Source organism: Ambystoma mexicanum, chromosome 13 (genome assembly GCF_040938575.1).
Source record: "Ambystoma mexicanum isolate Mex_15411 chromosome 13, UKY_AmexF1_1, whole genome shotgun sequence".
NCBI lineage: Eukaryota > Metazoa > Chordata > Amphibia > Caudata > Ambystomatidae > Ambystoma > Ambystoma mexicanum.
The window spans coordinates 545414177-545440524 of record NC_090938.1 but is presented as its reverse complement, the minus strand read 5'-3'; the positions used below and the strand labels follow the sequence as shown (position 1 = coordinate 545440524).

The window sequence follows — 26348 nt, the reverse complement described above, 5'->3', positions numbered from 1 at the left end:
AGTGTCATAGCCTCCGTCTGTATCTTGCACCACACTGCCTCTGTTCCTCACAGCCCAGCCATAGATTCAGAGAGTATATAGTGTCATAGCCTCCGTATGTATCTTGCACCACACTGACTCTGTTCCTCACAGCCCAGCCATAGATTCACAGTCTAATGTGTCATAGTCTCCGTACTGTATCTTGCACCACACTGACTCTGGTCTTCACAGCCCAGCCATAGATTCACCGTCTACAGTGTCATAGTCTCCGTACTGTATCTTGCACTACACTGACTCTGGTCCTCACAGCCGAGCCATAGATTCACAGTCTACAGTGTCATAGTCTCCGTACTGTATCTTGCACCACACTGACTCTGGTCCTCACAGCCCAGCCATAGATTCACAGAGTATACAGTGTCATAGTCTCCGTACTGTATCTTGCACCACACTGACTTTGTTCCTCGCAGCCCAGCCATAGATTCACAGAGTCTACAGTGTCATAGCCTCCGTATGTATCTTGCACCACACTGACTCTGTTCCTCACAGCCCAGCCAGAGATTCACAGAGTCTACAGTGTCATAGCCTCTGTATGTATCTTGCACCACACTGACTCTGTTCCTCACAGCCCAGCCATAGATTCACAGAGTATATAGTGTCATAGTCTCCGTACTGTATCTTGCACCACACTGACTCTGGTCCTCACAGCCCAGCCATAGATACACAGTCTACAGAGTCATAGTCTCCGTACTGTATCTTACACCACACTGACTCTGGTCCTCACAGCCCAGCCATAGATTCACAGAGTATACAGTGTTATAGTCTCCGTACTGTATCTTGCACCACACTGACTCTGTTCCTCACAGCCCAGCCATAGATTCATAGAGTATACAGTGTCATAGTCTCCGTACTGTATCTTGCACCACACTGACTCTTTTCCTCACAGCCCAGCCATAGATTCACACTCTACAGTGTCATAGTCTCCGTACTGTATCTTGCACCACACTGACTCTGGTCCTCACAGCCCAGCCATAGATTCACAGAGTCTACAGTGTCATAGCCTCCGTATGTATCTTGCACCACACCGACTCTGTTCCTCACAGCCCAGCCACAGATTCAGAGTATACAGTGTCATAGCCTCCGTATGTATCTTGCACCACACTGACTCTGTTCCTCACAGCCCAGCCATAGATTCACAGAGTCTACAGTGTCATAGCCTCCGTATGTATCTTGCACCACACTGACTCTGGTCCTCACAGCCCAACCATAGATTCACAGTCTACAGTGTCATAGTCTCCGTACTATATCTTGCACCCCACTGACTCTGTTCCTCCCAGGCCAGCCATAGATTCACAGAGTATACAGTGTCATAGTCTCCGTACTGTATCTTGCACCACACTGACTCTGTTCCTCACAGCCTAGCCATAGATTCACAGAGTATACAGTGTGATAGTCTCCGTACTGTATCTTGCACCCCACTGACTCTGTTCCTCACAGCCCAGCCAGAGATTCACAGAGTATATAGTGTCATAGTCTCCGTACTGTATCTTGCACCACACTGACTCTGTTCCTCACAGCCCAGCCATAGATTCACAGTCTAATGTGTCATAGTCTCCGTACTGTATCTTGCACCACACTGTCTCTGGTCTTCACAGCCCAGCCATAGATTCACAGAGTCTACAGTGTCGTAGTCTCCGTACTGTATCTTGCACCACACTGACTCTGGTCCTCACAGCCCAGCCATAGATTCACAGAGTCTACAGTGTCATATTCTCCGTACTGTATCTTGCACCACACTGACTCTGGTCCTCACAGCCAGCCATAGATTCACACTCTACAGTGTCATAGTCTCCGTACTGTATCTTGCACCACCCTGACTCTGGTCTTCACAGCCCAGCCATAGATTCACCGTCTACATGTCATAGTCTCCGTACTGTATCTTGCACCACACTGACTCTGGTCCTCACAGCCCAGCCATAGATTCACAGAGTATACAGTGTCATAGTCTCCGTACTGTATCTTGCACCACACTGACTCTGTTCCTCGCAGCCCAGCCATAGATTCACAGAGTATACAGTGTCATAGTCTCCGTACTGTATCTTGCACCACACTGACTCTGTTCGTCACAGCCCAGCCATAGATTCACACTCTACAGTGTCATAGTCTCCCTACTGTATCTTGCACCACACTGACTCTGTCCCTCACAGCCCAGCCATAGATTCACAGAGTATACAGTGTCATAGTCTCTGTACTGTATCTTGCACCACACTGACTCTGTTCCTCACAGCCCAGCCAGAGATTCACAGAGTCTACAGTGTCATAGCCTCCGTCTGTATCTTGCACCACACTGCCTCTGTTCCTCACAGCCCAGCCATAGATTCAGAGAGTATATAGTGTCATAGCCTCCGTATGTATCTTGCACCACACTGACTCTGTTCCTCACAGCCCAGCCATAGATTCACAGTCTAATGTGTCATAGTCTCCGTACTGTATCTTGCACCACACTGACTCTGGTCTTCACAGCCCAGCCATAGATTCACAGAGTCTACAGTGTCGTAGTCTCCATACTGTATCTTGCACCACACTGACTCTGGTCCTCACAGCCCAGCCATAGATTCACAGAGAATACAGTGTCATAGTCTCCGTACTGTATCTTGCACCACACTGACTCTGTTCCTCACAGCCCAGCCATAGATTCACACTCTACAGTGTCATAGTCTCCGTACTGTATCTTGCACCACCCTGACTCTGGTCTTCACAGCCCAGCCATAGATTCACCGTCTACAGTGTCATAGTCTCCGTACTGTATCTTGCACTACACTGACTCTGGTCCTCACAGCCGAGCCATAGATTCACAGTCTACAGTGTCATAGTCTCCGTACTGTATCTTGCACCACACTGACTCTGGTCCTCACAGCCCAGCCATAGATTCACAGAGTATACAGTGTCATAGTCTCCGTACTGTATCTTGCACCACACTGACTTTGTTCCTCGCAGCCCAGCCATAGATTCACAGAGTCTACAGTGTCATAGCCTCCGTATGTATCTTGCACCACACTGACTCTGTTCCTCACAGCCCAGCCAGAGATTCACAGAGTCTACAGTGTCATAGCCTCTGTATGTATCTTGCACCACACTGACTCTGTTCCTCACAGCCCAGCCATAGATTCACAGAGTATATAGTGTCATAGTCTCCGTACTGTATCTTGCACCACACTGACTCTGGTCCTCACAGCCCAGCCATAGATACACAGTCTACAGAGTCATAGGGCCTCATTACGACCCAGGCGGTAAGGGGTTTACGGCAGCGTAAACAGCGCCGACCCTTACCGCCTGAGTACAAGGTCCCTTAGTGCCATGGCGGATTTAACACCTGCTTTTAGCAGGTGTTAAAATCCATGGCGCTAAGGGACCATGGAGTTAATTACGCCACCGTAATTTACGGTGGCTTAATTAACGCCTTCCCCACTCCCATTATGCCCTATGGGGCAAAAATGGGAATGGGGAAGGGTAAATGGGGATTGGGGACTTACCGCCCCGCCAAGGTCGGAATGGGGCAGTAAGTCCGCCAACCACCATGGCGTAAACGTAGTTTACGCCATGGTGGTAAAGTCACGGCCCAGGCGGTAACTTACCGCCTGGGTCGTAATGAGGCCCATAGTCTCCGTACTGTATCTTACACCACACTGACTCTGATCCTCACAGCCCAGCCATAGATTCACAGAGTATACAGTGTTATAGTCTCCGTACTGTATCTTGCACCACACTGACTCTGTTCCTCACAGCCCAGCCATAGATTCATAGAGTATACAGTGTCATAGTCTCCGTACTGTATCTTGCACCACACTGACTCTTTTCCTCACAGCCCAGCCATAGATTCACAGAGTATACAGTGTCATAGTCTCTGTACTGTATCTTGCACCACACTGACTCTGTTCCTCACAGCCCAGCCAGAGATTCACAGAGTCTACAGTGTCATAGCCTCCGTCTGTATCTTGCACCACGCTGCCTCTGTTCCTCACAGCCCAGCCATAGATTCAGAGAGTATATAGTGTCATAGCCTCCGTATGTATCTCGCACCACACTGACTCTGTTCCTCACAGCCCAGCCATAGATTCACAGTCTAATGTGTCATAGTCTCCGTACTGTATCTTGCACCACACTGACTCTGGTCTTCACAGCCCAGCCATAGATTCACAGAGTCTACAGTGTCGTAGTCTCCATACTGTATCTTGCACTACACTGACTCTGGTCCTCACAGCCGAGCCATAGATTCACAGTCTACAGTGTCATAGTCTCCGTACTGTATCTTGCACCACACTGACTCTGGTCCTCACAGCCCAGCCATAGATTCACCGTCTACAGTGTCATAGTCTCCGTACTGTATCTTGCACTACACTGACTCTGGTCCTCACAGCCGAGCCATAGATTCACAGTCTACAGTGTCATAGTCTCCGTACTGTATCTTGCACCACACTGACTCTGGTCCTCACAGCCCAGCCATAGATTCACAGAGTATACAGTGTCATAGTCTCCGTACTGTATCTTGCACCACACTGACTTTGTTCCTCGCAGCCCAGCCATAGATTCACAGAGTCTACAGTGTCATAGCCTCCGTATGTATCTTGCACCACACTGACTCTGTTCCTCACAGCCCAGCCAGAGATTCACAGAGTCTACAGTGTCATAGCCTCTGTATGTATCTTGCACCACACTGACTCTGTTCCTCACAGCCCAGCCATAGATTCACAGAGTATATAGTGTCATAGTCTCCGTACTGTATCTTGCACCACACTGACTCTGGTCCTCACAGCCCAGCCATAGATACACAGTCTACAGAGTCATAGGGCCTCATTACGACCCAGGCGGTAAGGGGTTTACGGCAGCGTAAACAGCGCCGACCCTTACCGCCTGAGTACAAGGTCCCTTAGCGCCATGGCGGATTTAACACCTGCTTTTAGCAGGTGTTAAAATCCATGGCGCTAAGGGACCATGGAGTTAATTACGCCACCGTAATTTACGGTGGCTTAATTAACGCCTTCCCCACTCCCATTATGCCCTATGGGGCAAAAATGGGAATGGGGAAGGGTAAATGGGGATTGGGGACTTACCGCCCCGCCAAGGTCGGAATGGGGCAGTAAGTCCGCCAACCACCATGGCGTAAACGTAGTTTACGCCATGGTGGTAAAGTCACGGCCCAGGCGGTAACTTACCGCCTGGGTCGTAATGAGGCCCATAGTCTCCGTACTGTATCTTACACCACACTGACTCTGATCCTCACAGCCCAGCCATAGATTCACAGAGTATACAGTGTTATAGTCTCCGTACTGTATCTTGCACCACACTGACTCTGTTCCTCACAGCCCAGCCATAGATTCATAGAGTATACAGTGTCATAGTCTCCGTACTGTATCTTGCACCACACTGACTCTTTTCCTCACAGCCCAGCCATAGATTCACAGAGTATACAGTGTCATAGTCTCTGTACTGTATCTTGCACCACACTGACTCTGTTCCTCACAGCCCAGCCAGAGATTCACAGAGTCTACAGTGTCATAGCCTCCGTCTGTATCTTGCACCACACTGCCTCTGTTCCTCACAGCCCAGCCATAGATTCAGAGAGTATATAGTGTCATAGCCTCCGTATGTATCTCGCACCACACTGACTCTGTTCCTCACAGCCCAGCCATAGATTCACAGTCTAATGTGTCATAGTCTCCGTACTGTATCTTGCACCACACTGACTCTGGTCTTCACAGCCCAGCCATAGATTCACAGAGTCTACAGTGTCGTAGTCTCCATACTGTATCTTGCACCACACTGACTCTGGTCCTCACAGCCCAGCCATAGATTCACAGAGTATACAGTGTCATAGTGTCCGTACTGTATCTTGCACCACACTGACTCTGTTCCTCACAGCCCAGCCATAGATTCACACTCTACAGTGTCATAGTCTCCGTACTGTATCTTGCACCACCCTGACTCTGGTCTTCACAGCCCAGCCATAGATTCACAGTCTACAGTGTCATAGTCTCCGTACTGTATCTTGCACTACACTGACTCTGGTCCTCACAGCCGAGCCATAGATTCACAGTCTACAGTGTCATAGTCTCCGTACTGTATCTTGCACCACACTGACTCTGGTCCTCACAGCCCAGCCATAGATTCACAGAGTATACAGTGTCATAGTCTCCGTACTGTATCTTGCACCACACTGACTTTGTTCCTCGCAGCCCAGCCATAGATTCACAGAGTCTACAGTGTCATAGCCTCCGTATGTATCTTGCACCACACTGACTCTGTTCCTCACAGCCCAGCCAGAGATTCACAGAGTCTACAGTGTCATAGCCTCTGTATGTATCTTGCACCACACTGACTCTGTTCCTCACAGCCCAGCCATAGATTCACAGAGTATATAGTGTCATAGTCTCCGTACTGTATCTTGCACCACACTGACTCTGGTCCTCACAGCCCAGCCATAGATACACAGTCTACAGAGTCATAGGGCCTCATTACGACCCAGGCGGTAAGGGGTTTACGGCAGCGTAAACAGCGCCGACCCTTACCGCCTGAGTACAAGGTCCCTTAGCGCCATGGCGGATTTAACACCTGCTTTTAGCAGGTGTTAAAATCCATGGCGCTAAGGGACCATGGAGTTAATTACGCCACCGTAATTTACGGTGGCTTAATTAACGCCTTCCCCACTCCCATTATGCCCTATGGGGCAAAAATGGGAATGGGGAAGGGTAAATGGGGATTGGGGACTTACCGCCCCGCCAAGGTCGGAATGGGGCAGTAAGTCCGCCAACCACCATGGCGTAAACGTAGTTTACGCCATGGTGGTAAAGTCACGGCCCAGGCGGTAACTTACCGCCTGGGTCGTAATGAGGCCCATAGTCTCCGTACTGTATCTTACACCACACTGACTCTGATCCTCACAGCCCAGCCATAGATTCACAGAGTATACAGTGTTATAGTCTCCGTACTGTATCTTGCACCACACTGACTCTGTTCCTCACAGCCCAGCCATAGATTCATAGAGTATACAGTGTCATAGTCTCCGTACTGTATCTTGCACCACACTGACTCTTTTCCTCACAGCCCAGCCATAGATTCACCCTCTACAGTGTCATAGTCTCCGTACTGTATATTGCACCACACTGACTCTGGTCCTCACAGCCCAGCCATAGATTCACAGTCTACAGTGTCATAGTCTCTGTACTGTATCTTGCACCACACTGACTCTGGTCCTCACAGCCCAGCCATAGATTCATAGAGTATGCAGTGTCATAGCCTCCGTATGTATCTTGCACCACACTGACTCTGTTCCTCACAGCCCAGCCATAGATTCACAGAGTCTACAGTGTCATAGCCTCCGTATGTATCTTGCACCACACTGACTCTGTTCCTCACAGCCCAGCCATAGATTCACAGAGTATATAGTGTCATAGTCTCCGTACTGTATCTTGCACCACACTGACTCTGGTCCTCACAGCCAGCCATAGATACACAGTCTACAGAGTCATAGTCTCCGTACTGTATCTTGCACCACACTGACTCTGGTCCTCACAGCCCAGCCATAGATTCACAGAGTATACAGTGTTATAGTCTCCGTACTGTATCTTGCACCACACTGACTCTGTTCCTCACAGCCCAGCCATAGATTCACAGAGTATACAGTGTCATAGTCTCCGTACTGTATCTTGCACCACACTGACTCTTTTCCTCATAGCCCAGCCATAGATTCACACTCTAAAGTGTCATAGTCTCTGTACTGTATCTTGCACCACACTGACTCTGGTCCTCACACCCCAGCCATAGATTCACAGTCTACAGTGTCATAGTCTCTGTACTGTATCTTGCACCACACTGACTCTGGTCCTCACAGCCCAGCCATAGATTCACAGAGTCTACAGTGTCATAGCCCCCGTATGTATCTTGCACCACACCGACTTTGTTCCTCACAGCCCAGCCACAGATTCAGAGTATACAGTGTCATAGCCTCCGTATGTATCTTGCACCACACTGACTCTGTTCCTCAAAGCCCAGCCATAGATTCACAGAGTCTACAGTGTCATAGCCTCCGTATGTATCTTGCACCACGCTGACTCTGGTCCTCACAGCCCAACCATAGATTGACAGTCTACAGTGTCATAGTCTCCGTACTGTATCTTGCACCCCACTGACTCTGTTCCTCCCAGCCCAGCCATAGATTCACAGAGTATACAGTGTCATAGTCTCCGTACTGTATCTTGCACCACACTGACTCTGTTCCTCACAGCCTAGCCATAGATTCACAGAGTATACAGTGTGATAGTCTCCGTACTGTATCTTGCACCCCACTGACTCTGTTCCTCACAGCCCAGCCAGAGATTCACAGAGTATACAGTGTCATAGTCTCGTACTGTATCTTGCACCACACTGACTCTGTTCCTCACAGCCCAGCCATAGATTCACAGTCTAATGTGTCATAGTCTCCGTACTGTATCTTGCACCACACTGACTCTGGTCTTCACAGCCCAGCCATAGATTCACAGAGTCTACAGTGTCGTAGTCTCCATACTGTATCTTGCACCACACTGACTCTGGTCCTCACAGCCCAGCCATAGATTCACAGAGTATACAGTGTCATAGTCTCCGTACTGTATCTTGCACTACACTGACTCTGGTCCTCACAGCCGAGCCATAGATTCACAGTCTACAGTGTCATAGTCTCCGTACTGTATCTTGCACCACACTGACTCTGGTCCTCACAGCCCAGCCATAGATTCACAGAGTATACAGTGTCATAGTCTCCGTACTGTATCTTGCACCACACTGACTTTGTTCCTCGCAGCCCAGCTATAGATTCACAGAGTCTACAGTGTCATAGCCTCCGTATGTATCTTGCACCACACTGACTCTGTTCCTCACAGCCCAGCCAGAGATTCACAGAGTCTACAGTGTCATAGCCTCTGTATGTATCTTGCACCACACGGACTCTGTTCCTCACAGCCCAGCCATAGATTCACAGAGTATATAGTGTCATAGTCTCCGTACTGTATCTTGCACCACACTGACTCTGGTCCTCACAGCCCAGCCATAGATACACAGTCTACAGAGTCATAGTCTCCGTACTGTATCTTACACCACACTGACTCTGGTCCTCACAGCCCAGCCATAGATTCATAGAGTATACAGTGTCATAGTCTCCGTACTGTATCTTGCACCACACTGACTCTTTTCCTCACAGCCCAGCCATAGATTCACACTCTACAGTGTCATAGTCTCCGTACTGTATCTTGCACCACACTGACTCTGGTCCTCACAGCCCAGCCATAGATTCACAGTCTACAGTGTCATAGTCTCTGTACTGTATCTTGCACCACACTGACTCTGGTCCTCACAGCCCAGCCATAGATTCACAGAGTCTACAGTGTCATAGCCTCCGTATGTATCTTGCACCACACCGACTCTGTACCTCACAGCCCAGCCACAGATTCAGAGTATACAGTGTCATAGCCTCCGTATGTATCTTGCACCACACTGACTCTGTTCCTCACAGCCCAGCCATAGATTCACAGAGTCTACAGTGTCATAGCCTCCGTATGTATCTTGCACCACACTGACTCTGGTCCTCACAGCCCAACCATAGATTCACAGTCTACAGTGTCATAGTCTCCGTACTGTATCTTGCACCCCACTGACTCTGTTCCTCCCAGCCCAGCCATAGATTCACAGAGTATACAGTGTCATAGTCTCCGTACTGTATCTTGCACCACACTGACTCTGTTCCTCACAGCCCAGCCATAGATTCACAGTCTAATGTGTCATAGTCTCCGTACTGTATCTTGCACCACACTGTCTCTGGTCTTCACAGCCCAGCCATAGATTCACACAGTCTACAGTGTCGTAGTCTCGGTACTGTATCTTGCACCACACTGACTCTGGTCCTCACAGCCCAGCCATAGATTCACAGAGTCTACAGTGTCATAGTCTCCGTACTGTATCTTGCACCACACTGACTCTGGTCCTCACAGCCAGCCATAGATTCACAGAGTATACAGTGTCATAGTCTCCGTACTGTATCTTGCACCACACTGACTCTGTTCCTCACAGTCCAGCCATAGATTCACACTCTACAGTGTCATAGTCTCCGTACTGTATCTTGCACCACCCTGACTCTGGTCTTCACAGCCCAGCCATAGATTCACCGTCTACAGTGTCATAGTCTCCGTACTGTATCTTGCACCACACTGACTCTGGTCCTCACAGCCCAGCAATAGATTCACAGAGTATACAGTGTCATAGTCTCCCTACTGTATCTTGCACCACACTGACTCTGTCCCTTACAGCCCAGCCATAGATTCACAGAGTATACAGTGTCATAGTCTCTGTACTGTATCTTGCACCACACTGACTCTGTTCCTCACAGCCCAGCCAGAGATTCACAGAGTCTACAGTGTCATAGCCTCCGTCTGTATTTTGCACCACACTGCCTCTGTTCCTCACAGCCCAGCCATAGATTCACAGAGTATATAGTGTCATAGCTTCCGTATGTATCTTGCACCACACTGACTCTGTTCCTCACAGCCCAGCCAGAGATTCACAGAGTCTACAGTGTCATAGCCTGCGTATGTATCTTGCACCACACTGACTCTGTTCCTCACAGTCCAGCCATAGATTCACAGAGTATATAGTGTCATAGTCTCCGTACTGTATCTTGCACCACACTGACTCTGGTCCTCACAGCCAGCCATAGATACACAGTCTACAGAGTCATAGTCTCCGTACTGTATCTTGCACCACACTGACTCTGGTCCTCACAGCCCAGCCATAGATTCACAGAGTATACAGTGTCATAGTCTCCGTACTGTATCTTGCACCACACTTACTCTGTTCCTCACAGCCCAGCCATAGATTCACAGAGTATACAGTGTCATAGTCTCGGTACTGTATCTTGCACCACACTGACTCTGTTCCTCACAGCCCAGCCATAGATTCACACTCTACAGTGTTATAGTCTCTGTACTGTATCTTGCACCACACTGACTCTGGTCCTCACAGCCCAGCCATAGATTCACAGTCTACACTGTCATAGTCTCTGTACTGTATCTTGCACCACACTGACTCTGGTCCTCACAGCACAGCCATAGATTCACAGAGTCTACAGTGTCATAGCCTCCGTATGTATCTTGCACCACACCGACTCTGTTCCTCACAGCCCAGCCACAGATTCAGAGTATACAGTGTCATAGCCTCCGTATGTATCTTGCACCACACTAACTCTGTTCCTCACAGCCCAGCCATAGATTCACAGAGTCTACAGTGTCATAGCCTCCGTATGTATCTTGCACCACACTGACTCTGGTCCTCACAGCTCAACCATAGATTCACAGTCTACAGTGTCATAGTCTCCGTACTGTATCTTGCACCCCACTGACTCTGTTCCTCCCAGCCCAGCCATAGATTCACAGAGTATACAGTGTCATAGTCTCCGTACTGTATCTTGCACCACACTGACTCTGTTCCTCACAGCCTAGCCATAGATTCACAGAGTATACAGTGTGATAGTCTCCGTACTGTATCTTGCACCCCACTGACTCTGTTCCTCACAGCCCAGCCAGAGATTCACAGAGTATACAGTGTCATAGTCTCCGTACTGTATCTTGCACCACACTGACTCTGTTCCTCACAGCCCAGCCAGAGATTCACAGAGTATACAGTGTCATAGTCTCCGTACTGTATCTTGCACCACACTGACTCTGTTCCTCACAGCCCAGCCATAGATTCACAGTCTAATGTGTCATAGTCTCCGTACTGTATCTTGCACCACACTGACTCTGGTCTTCACTGCCCAGCCATAGATTCACAGAGTCTACAGTGTCATAGTCTCCGTACTGTATCTTGCACCACACTGACTCTGGTCCTCACAGCCAGCCATAGATTCACAGAGTCTACAGTGTCATAGTCTCCGTACTGTATCTTGCACCAAACTGACTCTGTTCCTCACAGCCCAGCCATAGATTCACACTCTACAGTGTCATAGTCTCCGTACTGTATCTTGCACCACACTGACTCTGTTCCTCACAGCCCAGCCATAGATTCACACTCTACAGTGTCATAGTCTCCGTACTGTATCTTGCACCACACTGACTCTGGTCTTCACAGCCCAGCCATAGATTCACCGTCTACAGTGTCATAGTCTCCGTACTGTATCTTGCACCACACTGACTCTGGTCCTCACAGCCCAGCCATAGATTCACAGAGTATACAGTGTCATAGTCTCTGTACTGTATCTTGCACCACACTGACTCTGTTCCTCACAGCCCAGCCATAGATTCACACTCTACAGTGTCATAGTCTCCGTACTGTATCTTGCACCACACTGACTCTGGTCTTCACAGCCTAGCCATAGATTCACCGTCTACAGTGTCATAGTCTCCGTACTGTATCTTGCACCACACTGACTCTGGTCTTCACAGTCCAGCCATAGATTCACAGTCTACAGTGTCATAGTCTCCGTACTGTATCTTGCACCACACTGAATCTGGTCCTCACAGCCCAGCCATAGATTCACAGTCTACAGTGTCATAGTCTCCGTACTGTATCTTGCACCACACTGACTCTGATCCTCACAGCCCAGCCATAGATTCACAGAGTATATAGTGTCATAGTCTCCGTACTGTATCTTGCACCACACTGACTCTGTTCCTCGCAGCCCAGCCATAGATTCACAGAGTATACAGTGTCATAGTCTCCCTACTGTTTCTTGCACCACGCTGACTCTGTTCCTCACAGCCCAGCCATAGATTCACAGAGTATACAGTGTCATAGTCTGTGCTGTATCTTGCACCACACTGACTCTGTTCCTCACAGCCCAGCCATAGATTCACACTATCTTGCACCACACTGATCTGGTCCTCACAGCCCAACCATAGATGCACACTCTACAGTTTCATAGTCTCTGTACTGTATCTTGCACCACACTGACTCTTCACAGCCTATTTGCTGTAGCTGCCTGACAGGCAATGCTCATCTGCATTAGTTTTTTACCTGATACCAGCAGCCTGCATCATGTCAAATAATCACACACCGTCATCTGTTGCTCCCACATGATTGCCTTCATCTCTGTCAGTTCCTGCGCGCCACTCCCCAAAAACATGCAACACGTCCAGTGCCCATGCACTAGTCCCCATGGCTCACGCATTAGTGTCCTAGCTTGGAGTTACTAATCAACATACTACACAAGTCCTCATCCCAGCCCATTGTCTTAGACTATTGACTTCTTTAATTCCCCAAACCAGGTTTGGTACATGCATTTCTACAAGTCAGTGGGCCTCATTACGAGTAGGGCGGTAAGGGATACCGGGCACCGGTAACGAGACCGGTGCCGGTAATCCCTTACCGCCCTACTACGAGTTCCCTTAGCGGGTCCCTCCTTTAACGCTTGATCTGACCAGGCACTATGGACGGGACCCGTTAAGTGACTTCAGAACTGATAACGGTACCGCACATTGCGGTACCGTTATTAGCTACTTCCCCATTCCCATTGAGCCCTATGGGGGCTCAAATGGGAATGGGGAATGGTTTTTTCAATGGGGACTTACCGGTCCCACAAAGGTCGGACTACACCGGTAAGTCCCCATTGAACGAGACCGGTGCCGGTACCGTTATTGGAGGCAGTCATGGCGCAAATAGCGCCATGACTACCTCCAATCTCGGAATGAGGCCCAGTATGTCTAAAGTTCATCCAACACTGCCATTAAAGCTTCAGGTGTTTGTGCAGCACAGAGGCAGCCGCCCTGCAGCACATAGATAATGAGGGCCTCTAACTCCTGGACTCAGAAAAGGCTGGCCTCCATAACTTGGTAAACCTCGTGCAAATACTCAAGTGCTTGCCTTCCCCCACATCATAACCTTATTGGCCAAACTGGCAAAGCCTTCCTTCATCCCCTTGAGTCAGTTCTTTATGCCACAGCAAGATGTGTCACTTGCCCCGAACATGTCACCATTGCACTTCCCCTACTCCTCCTTCCTCTAGTCCAATCTCCAAGCTTGTATCACCTTTAAATCAGATGGTGCCATTTACATGCTTGGAATACTTACAAGACCAGAATACCTAATCCGAAAACTCATCTTCTCAGGTGATTGTCACACAACCATCAGACAAGATCCTGTCCAAGTGGATCTAAGAAAATTCACCCAACAAACTCTCCGAAATTAACCATCTTGGCATTTACCGCAAGAGATCTCTCCTCCAACCAACAACTGCGCTGAAGTACTAAAATCACTTCCTTACTGGCAACACTTCAACCTACAATGCTAGGTCAACTGACTCGACCTGTCTCTGTTGGGTCCTGTGTAGACTGATTTTTCGCGGCCTTCGTGCTCCTGCATTGTAAGGCTCAAGAACCCAGAATCATGTCTCACGCTTTGCTATGGTTTGTGTCATGCTACTGTTGCTGGCAGATCCATCAGCTAATCACAAAGTGACTTTTCTGCTGTGCACATTCCAAAAATAAAACGGATTGTTTGGGGCTCTTCTTTACAAAGTTTGCCTTTTTACACCTGTCCTTTCTGTATCGACATGAATGTCTTTATTGTCATCAGGGGTGACATGGTGACGCATATGAGACAAGCCCTCTGCCTGTTTATCTGCTTCTCTGCCATTTTGGAACTGTTTCCCCGGACAGAGCAGGGCACAGAGTGGACAATTCACCCTGCCTGTTTCTCTGCCGCTTTGTAGAGAAAACAAGAGCATCTCGGTCACATCATCAGATTTTGATTCAGGCAGAGAGGGCGGGGTCCCTATGGATTACGACTGACATTTTACACCTGAAATAAACAGGCGGAATCGGTAGGGATTCCTTGTAATGGCAATTGCCATGTTTGTACATGGTGGCCGCCATTACTAGTCACCACAGTGAATCCGTGCACAGTGGAATTGATCAAAGTGTTGCTTTTATTGGGTGCAAACATTGGCACAGGAACCAGTGAACTGCTTGGATTCCCGTGCCATGTTCCACCCCAGGTTTGAAAGGATCTCAGTCTGGCTAAGCAGACAGTAGAAGTGATCATGCCAGAGTCCCATTCTACCAGATTCAGTGGTGGAAGGAAAGAGGGTGCCGCGAATCTTTGTCAACCTCCAGTGACAATGTTCAGTTGTGTTAAAAGTTGATCTGTCTCCTGTTGATTTCTCCCAGTTTCTGTCTGAAGGGTGAAGTGATGGATGGGAAGACGCCGGCTGTGATAGACTACACTCCATACCTGAAGTTCACCCAAAGGTAATGCCTGATGGTGGCCAAGCGTTTAACTAAGGAAAGAAGCACGTTACTGTTCATCTTTGTGCTGCTACCATAGCATACCATAGCATGAAACAGCCCCTGACAAATGGCAAGTTGTGTTACCCTTGCACGAGCATGTTCTAGCAGTTACCATTGCCTGAACTGCCCCCTTTCCATCTATCTCCAGGCGTGGTAGCATTGCATTAAGCGGCCTCTGACACACTGACGCAAGCTGAGCTGCTACTCCATGAATGGCCTTCTAACTCATCTGCTAGCTGGGGTACACTTGCATGAAGTGACCATCTGCCACATCTCCAAGCTGCGTTACCATGGCATGACACTGCACGCCACTCTGGCACATCTCCTAACTGTATTATCATGGCAAGGCACGCCACTCTGGCACATCTCCTAGCTGTGTTACCATGGCACGCCACGCCACACTGGCACATCTCCTAGCTGTGTTAACATGGCACGCCACGCCACTCTGGCACATCTCCTAGCTGTGTTACCATGGCACGCCACTCTGGCACATCCCCTAGCTGTGTTAACATGGCACGCCACGCCACTCTGGCACATCTCCTAGCTGTGTTATCATGGCACGGCACGCCACTCTGGGACATCTCCTAGCTGTGTTACCATGGCACGCCACACCACACTGGCACATCTCCTAGCTGTGTTACCATGGCACAGCTACGGCCATGTGACTTATGTCCTAGCTGCCTTACCATGGCATGAAATAAACAAATGGCACGAAGTGATCTACTGGCACTTCTACTGGCACTGACCTATTTCCTAGCTGTGGACTCATAGCAGGCATTGCTGACCCCTCATGGCATCTCCTAGCTCATCTAGCACTGCATGAAAATGTGGGGCGGGCATTCATTGACCCAGTAACACAGCTGCTAGGTGTGTCGCCACTGCATCAAGCAGGCCAGTGCTGCATGTCCTAGTTGTGTTAACATGGCATGAAGTGACCCACTGACACCCACCCTGAGCTTGCCCAAATGTACAGATTGTGAGTTTGTGTTTTCATCGTAGAATTATACCACTCCTGGGAAATATTTTCTGTGAGCCAGGCTTTTAATTAAAAAAAATACACCTTTCTGCCTACCCATAAAACCAGGGTCTTCAACTTTTGGCTCACCTGATGTTATAGACTGCAACTCCCATCAGCCCTGACCAGTATACTAAGTGGTGAGGGATCATGGGAATTGTAGTCTAAAACATCTGGAGCGCCACAGGTTGCAGATCCTTGCCATAAAATAAGCCACCTTTGGCCTGCCATTTTTCTAACCTACACATAGCTGGTGAAAACTAAACTGTGTGGGTCAGTCCAGCCCACGTGAACTCCTGACATGTGGACGGCTGGAGACGCATGTAAGCAATACATTCTCTGTCTTCCTTTTCCCCAGCTATGACTATCTAAGTGACGAGGACGACCGGCGGAGTGTTGACAGCAGTACAAGTGGGGAGAGCACCCCTGAGCACCCATACATGCCGCTCGTCACGGATGACGACAGCTGGTACAACAAGTGCAGAAAGATGGAGCAAAAGTTCCGGATTGTCTATGCCCAGAAGGTACCCCAAGACTTCCCCCTGACATTATTACCTATGCGTCATAGACTCTGTACTCCCAAGGCTCTTTTCTCTGTGTTGGGGGACTCCTTGCACAAAAACATACAATTCTGGGAGCGCTGCAGGTTCACAGTCTCTCCTGGTTCGCTGCTTGTGTAGCAGCGAGGCCTCCCTATCGCACCACAGCAGTGACCAGGCCAAGCATTTAAGGGATTGACTTTGCATACCTTTCCAGCATCCTGTTCTTGGCGTGTGTAGTCCCTGTGATGTGTTGAGAGATGTGTGAGTAGGCCCACACTTCAGCGCTGTGTGTACAGAACTGAGAAATGATGATGGCAAGGCAGCCATAAGGCAAGAATAGATCCCTGTTTTTTAGCTCAGACATAGTGCTGTCTTTGTAGCATACAGTTAGTTAGACCCATTTCAATATGGGACATGTGGTTCCTGATCACTTCACAGGGACTGTAGTACCTTAGCTGGCCAAAGACTGAAAGTCCATCTCGAGTGGGGATTTCTTTTCAGGGGCCCTGGGGTGGGGCGTCTCTGAACATCCATGGTGATCTTTTCTAGATCAGATTACAAAGTGGGGGATTTGGGGGGCGAAAGGCCTGCAGACATGGACACTTATGGTTATGTCACCCTTCTGATGGACATTAGTAGACCATGTGTTCAGTCCTAGGATATCTGTGGCTTATTCACCCAACCTCCGGATACTGGTGGAAGTGTTGCCCAACCCAGTGAATTGGGAGCATTGTTACCAAACCGCAGAATCTTGGAGACAGTGCTACCCAACTCAGATCTTGGTGGCAGTGATAAAGAGTTTGACGATTTTGTGTCCAATCTCAGCATATTGGTACCTGTGTTATCCAGACCCAAGACACTATAGGTAGTGTGCCCTTAATCTCAGGATTCAGAGTGTGGGCCTTGTAGAAGCCTGTCCACTGACAGCAGCACTCTACATAACCAACGTATAGGAGGGGATCAAGGCCTATAATATGAAATTGTACTCAACAGTCCTACATGAGGATGGAATCCCAGGCACGGTGGAGGCCTACATTTTAGAAGGTAACTTGCAGTGATTGCTCCTGTGGCTCCAGAGAAGTACTTCAATTGTGGCCGTGAACATGGAAAAAGGGCTAATGGGCTTTGCAGTTAAAGCACAATTTAGCCTTCTTTAATTTTGTAAGGAAACTGTGTACCTCAGCCACAGGGTAGGCGTTGCTGGCATTAAAACATACACTTAAGGGTTATGTTGAATCTTATTAACGCAGAGCAGCTACAAGAGAGGTTAGCAGAACATTCACCAGGAAGTATGACTCGGGAGCAGTAACTAATCATGCACTGACACTTTTGTTCCCTCTATGCGATGGATGTTGATTGGACCAAATCCAGTTGATTAAGCTCAATTGAGTTTTTTCCAATCACTCCCTGAGAGAGGAGCCTTAAATTGATACCTGGCACATGCACATCCCAGAGATATTTAGAGACAGGTTCTTCAGGCAAAGTTTTTTTTTCTAAAGTCAAAATGGTGTGCGGTGCTTGGAAAGCTGGAAAGAGTTTGTCAATGTGATGGCATAGCCTAGATGCAGGACATTTAAAAAGGTTAGGCAGTTCCTGTTACAGAAAATATTTTTGAATGGATTGTGTCTCCCACGTATTCCTCATCTTGTGATATTCGTTATCGCCAGCTTCGCTGCTGCAGAATTATTTTTACAGTAGAGGGCGCTGTGCCTGAGGTCGTGGCATCGATTGTCCCTCGACGGGTTCCATACCGTCATACGTCACTGCTGGTATAAATAGCTTGAGCCGCGCATGTTGGCTTCAGTTCCTATTTTTTCCTGATTGCTTCGCTCTCGAGAACGGCGCGCTTCGAGATTTTCTGTCAGAAAATGTCATCATCATCTACTGCTTCTACACCCAAGGCTGGGATTAAGAAGTGTATTGACTGTGGTTCGAAGATGTCAATCACCGATCCTCAACGCATCTGTCTTTGGAGCCTGGGTTCAGATCATCGAACCAGCGACTGTGGCTCCTGTCAGTCGATGACAGAGAAGGCCCTCTCTGAGAGGAAAGGTAAACTAGCGGTGGGGCGGGAGGCTTCGAAAGGCCACTTCGAAGGCCTCGTCGAAAAGACATAAAAAATCGTCTGATTCAAAAGAATCATAAAGTCACAAAAAACACTCTAAGAGATCCCAATCTCGTAGTAGATCGAGGCGATCGTCATCTTCATCTTCTAAAAAAGTTAAAAGGAGACATAGATCTCCATCATCATCTGATACATCGACCAAATTGGTTCGATGCCCTACTAAATGGGATTCCCCAAGAAAATGGGAGGATTTTAGAAGAAAGATGATGGAGGTCTTTGAGAATGCGGCCTTGACCCCCTCAAAGAAACCCCAAAAGATCCAGGCCCTGGTCGCTCCATTGGACGACACAGGGAAGTCGGGAACTAATGCGGTAAGACCCAGTAGTATGGGTGAAACCTGTAAAACTCGAGTCGACAAATCCTCGAGGAATCCTCAAGAGTCGAGTGTTTCACTGACACTCTCATAAAAAACAGAAGTTGTCGAAAACATCCGCAACTTCGTCGACGCCATCGGCGCTGACAGCTTCGATATCAAAGCCTAAAACGTCTTCGACGCCTTTGTCGAAGATTTCATTGGGGTCGTCAAAGATTCCTTCGACACGTTCGAAGAATCCTTCCATTCCTTCGACGAAAACTCTGGATGAAGAGAGGAGATTTACGCCATTACCAAAATCAGACTTTTTTAAGTCTATGTCCTCGATTTCTGAAGAAACTGGCTCTGAGGATGAGGACTTCTCTCCTTTTGGAGTGCAATATGGCACTAGATAAGTTCCAGAGGAATTTATAGACCCAGAATCTAAAATGAGAGACCTGTGCGAGACTCTGCATTCTGCTAGTGGCATTGACACGTCACCTGAATTAGAGTTTGCAAGACCTGACCCTGCAGAACATGCAGATGGAGGGTACAGGAGTTTAATGAACAGAGTGGTAGAATATATGGGCTGGGGTAGAGCCTCACCCACTTTTGAACAGGACGATATGATGGACATAATTGTTCGGGGCCCCCAGAAGGATCCAGTTATCCCCTTCCATAGGGCGCTTCAGAGAACAGTGGAAAATAACTGGGAAACCCCTGACAACATTGCTGCGGTAAACAGCAATTTTCCTAAGAAGTATAGAACTTCTACTTCTGATCCTGTGTATCCGAATAGACATCCCACTCCAGAAAGTCTGGTTATTTAGGCTGCATCTACTTCGAGACAAACTGCATATCCAACCATACCTCCAGATAGAGAGGATAAGAAGGTTGATGCGTGGGCCGTAAAGTTTTTACTTCGGGTAGCATGGCCTTAAAGTCAACCAATGTCATCTGTACCCTAGCCAGGTTCACACATACCTTGTGGGAATGCATTTCGACGGCGGCTGAACATATTCCGGAAGGCGAGGAAAGGGAAGGCTTTCTGAATATTGTCAAAGACGGGAAGGAGGCAATGGCGGAATGTCCCCAGTCTGGACGGATACTGCTGAAAGTATTAGCAGATCCATGGCATCAAGCACAGTGCTACACAGATTTGCGTGGTTGAGAAAGTCGGGTTTTGCACCAGATGTGCAGGCCAGGCTTCTCAACATGCCTTTTGATGGCCCGAGGCTGTTTGGTAGTAAGGCTGATGAGAGCCTAGAAATCCCTTAGTGCCTCCATGCGACAACCTTAGAAACCCTATTCGGGCTCATCTTCCTGGAGGGGTCGTCCTTTTCGGTACTACTCTTCTTTTGGTAGAGGAAAAGGACAGGCATTTCAAAGGTGCAAAAGAAATGTCACTCGTGGTGGATGAGGAAAGACTACAAAGCCATCTTCAGGAATGGCATCTTTACCCTCAGCCGCTCATGCAGCCGCCTCCAAATCACTCTGAGGCCTTATCATACAAAACACCAGTGGGAGGCAGAATCTCTCAGCATCTGAAAGAATGGCGGGGCATTACTTCAGATGCCTGGGTACTGGAAACAGTAGCTCAAGGTTACTGCCTTCCCTTCCTAAAAAGGCCTCACAATCATCCACCGGGAGCCAACTCGACCAAAATTCCAGACCCGCGGCTTTTGCAGGAAATTTTAACCCTGCTAGAGAAAGGTGCAATAGAACATGTACCTGTGGTGGAGAGGAACATGGGTTGGTACTCCCCTTATTTTCTCATCCCAAAGAAGGACGGAGGATTGATACCCATCTTGGACTTAAGAAACTTGAACCAGTTCCTCAGAAAGGACAAGTTCAAGATGGTAACCCTTTCTCAGATCCTTCAGACTCTTCAACTCCAAGACTGGTTGGTATCATTGGACCTTCAGGATGCTTACTTTCATATGCCAATCCATCTCAAGCACAGAAAGTACAAGAGGTTCGCAGTTGGCGGTTCTCACTATCAGTTTCGAGTTCTGCCATCCGAGCTGACCTCCGCCCGAGGGTTTTCACCAAGCTGATTGCGGTAGTGCCAGCGAGTCTCAGGAGAGGGGGGATTCACGTCTACCCCTACCTGGATGACTGGTTGATCAGAGCACGTTCTCCCGAACAAGCTCAAAAACATCTGTCGATCACCTGTCACTTCCTTCACAATCCCACATGATACCATCCTAAAAATTCCAGTTTATCGGAGCAGTCTTGGACACTTCCTCGGGCAAAGCCTCACCTCCCGAGATAAGAGCTCTCCACATCCTTCGATTTTCTGAGGTTGCTCAGCCTCATGGCATCCTGCATATTTCTGGTGCCAGAGGCCATATTGAGAATGATATCCCTTCAATGAGCCCTTAGGACTCAGTGGTCCTAGTTCTCAGGGAGTATGTCGGATCTTCTGCAAGTCCCGAGCGCAGTTGCTCAGGATCTACTATGGTGGGCTTGCAACAACAACATCCTCAAAGGGGAATCTTTTTGGCAACCATGGTCGGAGATAACAGTAGTAACGGACGCCTCACTCACGGGGTGGGGAGCTCATACCAACGATCTGACAATCAGCGGTCGTTGGTCTCCATCGTGGTCCAAACTACACATCAACCTGTTGGAGCTGAGGGCGATCAGACTAGCGCTGAAGGCCTTCCTGCCCTCTGTACAAGGAAGGAATGTCCTGATAATGAAGGACAACGCAGTGGCCATGTACTACCTCAACAAAAAAGGAGGCGTAGGATCACTACCACTGTGCAGGGAAGCAATGGAGCTCTGGTTCTGGGCAATATGGGAAGGAATCTCTCTATCAGCAGTTCACCTAGCCGGGGAGCAGAACACGGCGGCAGACGCTCTGAACAGGCAGAGCACAGTCTCCCACGAGTGGGAGTTAGCTCAGGAAGTCCTTCTGGAGATCTTCACCCTTTGGGGAACCCCTCAAGTGGATCTGTTCACGACCGAGGTAAACCGAAAGTGCGAACAATATTGCTCAAGGGAATTTAGGGAATTTCCCCCGAGAGGAGCTATAGGGGACGCGTTCGTGGTGGACTGGGAGTTCCCCCTACTGTACGCATTTCCTCCAGTCCCTGTGATTCCTCAAGTAATCAGGAGGTTGAGAAAGTTCAAGAAAACCATGATCCTAATTGCCCCGGATTGGGCCTGGAGGACGTGGTACCCGGACATTCTGGACATGTCCATCTGCCCTCCAATACATCTTTATTTGTATTTATATTTGTATTTGTATGTATTTATATGTAAAGCGCTTCCTTGCTGTGAGGCATCTGGGCGCATAGTTACAAGAAGGTGGTTACAGGCAGGCATAACATGTTCCCCTCGGGGAGCAGTCTTACAGAGAAAAAGCAATGTAACTTACAGTGATACAACTAGAGACAAAGCAAAGCAATTTACACTAAGTTACTCCAGCGTATAGCAGAGACTAGAGGCAAAGTAAAGGCTGTAAATGAGAGAGAGAGAGGAAGAGAAACATAAAGAGTTAGACCAGGGAAAGAAGTGCTCGAGTGCTGCGGTGGCACCTATGAGGAGGGCGTAGTCGGCTCATCAAGCTTGTGAAGCCAGCATTTGGTGTTAGTTTTGAAGGAGTGGAACGTAGGTTCTGACCTGAGTGTGGAGGGGGTGGTGTTCCATAGTTTGGCTGTGAGGACTGGGAAGCTAGACCCCCCCTGCAGATTGTAACTTAAATCTGGGAATAGAGAGTGTGTTGACATAGGCTGATCTCAGAGGTCTGTGCGCAACATGCTGTGAGAACCTGCTGGTCAGATAAGCTGGTACCAGGTTATTCTGGGCCTTGTAGGTTAACGCTAAGGTTTGAGCGAAATTCGCTGCGCGACAGGTAGCCAGTGGAGGTTGCGTCTGATGTCTGAAATGTGGGATCTTCTAGGGATGTTGAGGGCGGCCCGGTTGGCATTGTTTTGTGTAACCTGTAACTTGTCAAATTTTTTTTTTTGGCTAGTCCCTAGGTAGAGGGCGTTGCAATAGTCTATTTTTGCCATGATTAGTGTTCTAGCTAGAATGATGCAATTTTCAGTGTTCAGGAAGGGTCTGCAGGCTGTGATGAGTTTACAGGAATAGGCTGAGGCAGATGCTACGGCGTTGGTTTGTTTGGTTAGCGATAGTGTGGCGTCGAGATAAATGCCTAGAGTTTTAGCTACATTCGACACTTTAATGATGTTGCCGTCTATGGTGAATGATTTATATGCTGGGTCGAGTTTAGCTAGTTTGATGTGCGATCCAAGGATGAGTAGCTCCGTTTTCTCATCGTTGAGGCAAAGCCCATCATGAGCCATCCAAGCCTGGATGATACGGTAGATATCATTAAGTGCCTTTGTATCCAGAGCAAAGTCACCTGAGATAGGGATGAGTATCTGGGTGTCATCAGCATAGTTGGTGTATGAGACACCCAAATAGTCAAGTATGTCAAAGAGAGGCTTGGTAAACACATTGTATAATGTGGGAGAGACGCAGGATCCTTGGGGGACTCCGCAAAGGACAGGTGCAGGTTCAGCAGAGGCTAGAGGGGAAAAAACCCTCATGGTTCTGTTTGCTAAGAAGGAACTGATCCAGGATGATGGTGAGTCCGAAAAGTGCGCAGCAATTTTGAGATGGTGGCAGACAATTTTATGATCAACTAAGTCGAAAGCTTCTGACAGATCGAGCAAGAGGAGGAGTGCCAACTTGCCCTCATCTTTTAGATCGTCAATTTGAGTTTTTAAGTCAATCAAGGCGGTTTCGGTGCCGTGTCTAGAACGGAAGCTGGATTGACGAAGACCAAGTAGTTGGTTTGATTCAAGAGAATCCTGAATTTGCAGTTATGCAGCGCGGGCCAGAATTTTTAGAAGGTATGGTACCGTAGTGATAGGCCTATAGTTGGCAGGGTTGATTGGGTCAAGGGAAGGTTTTTTGATTAGTGGGATAACCCAAGCGTCCTTGAGGTTATCTGGGACAAATCCCGATCTAAAGGAGGCATTTATAAAAGTAGTGATGAATGGTGCAAGGTCATGCGCAGCTTCCTTGATGATAAGAGCTGGGCAAGTGTAGCCTTGACAATTTGAAGGTTTAAGCTTTTTGATAATATTTTCCACTTCCGCAATGGATAGCGGTGAGAAGCTAAAAGGTTTTAGAGGCTGTGAGGGGACAGGGAGGTTGAGTGGAGATGTATTCAGTGAAAGATCGGTTAGGGTGTTCTTTTTGGCATTAATTTTCGTTTGCAGTAAGGCAATTTTATCTAACAGTGCCTTTTGAATATTTGAACACCAGTCAGCATCAGGGGAGCAAGCAAGCAAGGGGGCAACAGGAGACTCTAGTTCCTTGAGGATCCTAAAGAGTTCCTTCGTGTTTGACTGAGCCTGCGTGATACGTTTGTTGTATACATCTTTTTTGGCTGCATGAATAGCCGTTTTGTAGGTGGAGGATGCCAGGTTAAGGTTGTTTTTGTTGACAATAGAGGGTACATTTTTCCAAAGGGACTCAGCCTTTCTTTTTTCTATGCCTAAGTCTCTAAGATGTGGAGTGAACCAGGAGTTCAGATGAGAACGTGGTTTCTGTTTACGCAATTTGAGCGGTGCAATAGTATCGAGGGCATTGAGCATGGCCTGGTTGTAGATGTCCACTAAGACTGTAGGGTTTGAGTTGGTGGTCAAAGAGGTATTTAGAAGAGGAAGGATGATAGGAAGGAGTTTCTCGGTCGTGATATCCTTTTTATTGCGTGTTTGAATGGCTGGGGCTAGATTGGGTTTGGGATATTGCGGGCTGGAATTAATAGCAAAGGTTATTTTGAAGTGGTCTGACCACAAACAAGGGCTCACAGGGATCAATTTAACCTTGCAGTTTAGGTCAGCCACCCAGTCGAGCGTGCAACCTTTGATGTGAGTGGGCTCTTTGATGTGTTGGGTGAGTCCAAAATCATTTAGAGTGTTTAGGAGGTCAGTAGCTTTGGGATCATTCGCATCTTGGTAGCCTAAATTAAAGGATCTGCGAGTTGGGCTTGGTGCTGGAAGCAAGGATGAAGGATAAGTCATCAATAAATGAGGAGAGAGGATCTTCTCTCGCAAGAGGAAGGTCGGGTTCTCCATCCAGAGGTCAAGACACTCAACCTTAACGCATGGTTTCTGAGAGGTTGAGAGAAGGCCAGCAACAAAATCCTTGTATCAGTGCCGTTGGAACAAATTCAGTAACTGGTGCAAAAATAAGGATGTGGACCCTTTTCAATGTGGCACCCCAATGATGCTTTCTTTCCTATTGCATCTAGCCAATCTGGGGCTCCAGATCAGAACAATTAAAGGATATCTTGCTGCGCTGTCCATTTTCAAGCGCTCCTCAGAAGAGGTTTCTTACTTCAAAATTCCATTAATCATTCAGTGCCTGAAAGGACTTACCAATGTATATCAACCAGTACCGTTTCATGTCCCAACTTGGGATTTAAACCTAGTTCTTAAATGTATAACTTGTATACCATTTGAGCCTCTGCACTCCTGTCCATTGAGGCTTCTAACACTAAAAACTGTCCTTCTTGTAGCATTAACATCAGCCCGCAGGGTTAGTGAACTACAGGCTCTCTCATGTAAACCTCCATATACCACATTTTACAAGGACAAGGTAGTTCTTAAGGTTAAACCATCTTTCTTGCCGAAAGTAGTTTCTGACTTCCATTTGTCACAAAAAATAATTTTACCAACATTCTATCCTCCTCCTCATTTGGGTAAAGAAGAGGAGAGTCTGCCCTCAGTTTTTACTTTTCAAGAATACCAAAATTACGTCAAGATAACCAACTCTTTGTGGGTTATACAGGTGGAAAATTGGGGTTGGCGGTGACAAAACAAACTATATCTTGCTGGATCATTCTAGCTATATTGAAATGCTATGGATTAGCAGGAAAAAAACCCACTGGATGGGCTATGGGTCCATTCCACTAGGGGAATGGCTGCTTCTGTGGCTTTGAAGAGGGGAGTCCCTGCAAAAGATATTTGCTCGGCTGCAACATGGGCATCAATGCATACCTTCATCAAGCATTACTGCTTAGATGCCTCCTCCTCCAATGAGGGTTTATTTGCCTGGGCGGTACTTT

At 48.1% G+C, this 26348-nt stretch overlaps 1 protein-coding gene across 2 annotated transcripts in view; it reads left to right on the top strand.

Annotated features, from left to right (window-relative positions):
- Window positions 1–26348, top strand: part of RUNDC3A (RUN domain containing 3A) — a 341256-nt gene that overhangs the window by 270565 nt on the left and 44343 nt on the right. For both annotated transcript variants that reach the window (XM_069634297.1, XM_069634296.1), the window contains exons 6-7: window positions 15162–15242; window positions 16655–16820. In XM_069634297.1, coding sequence (XP_069490398.1) covers window positions 15162–15242; window positions 16655–16820 — 247 coding nt within the window. The remainder of the gene's footprint in view (window positions 1–15161; window positions 15243–16654; window positions 16821–26348) is intronic.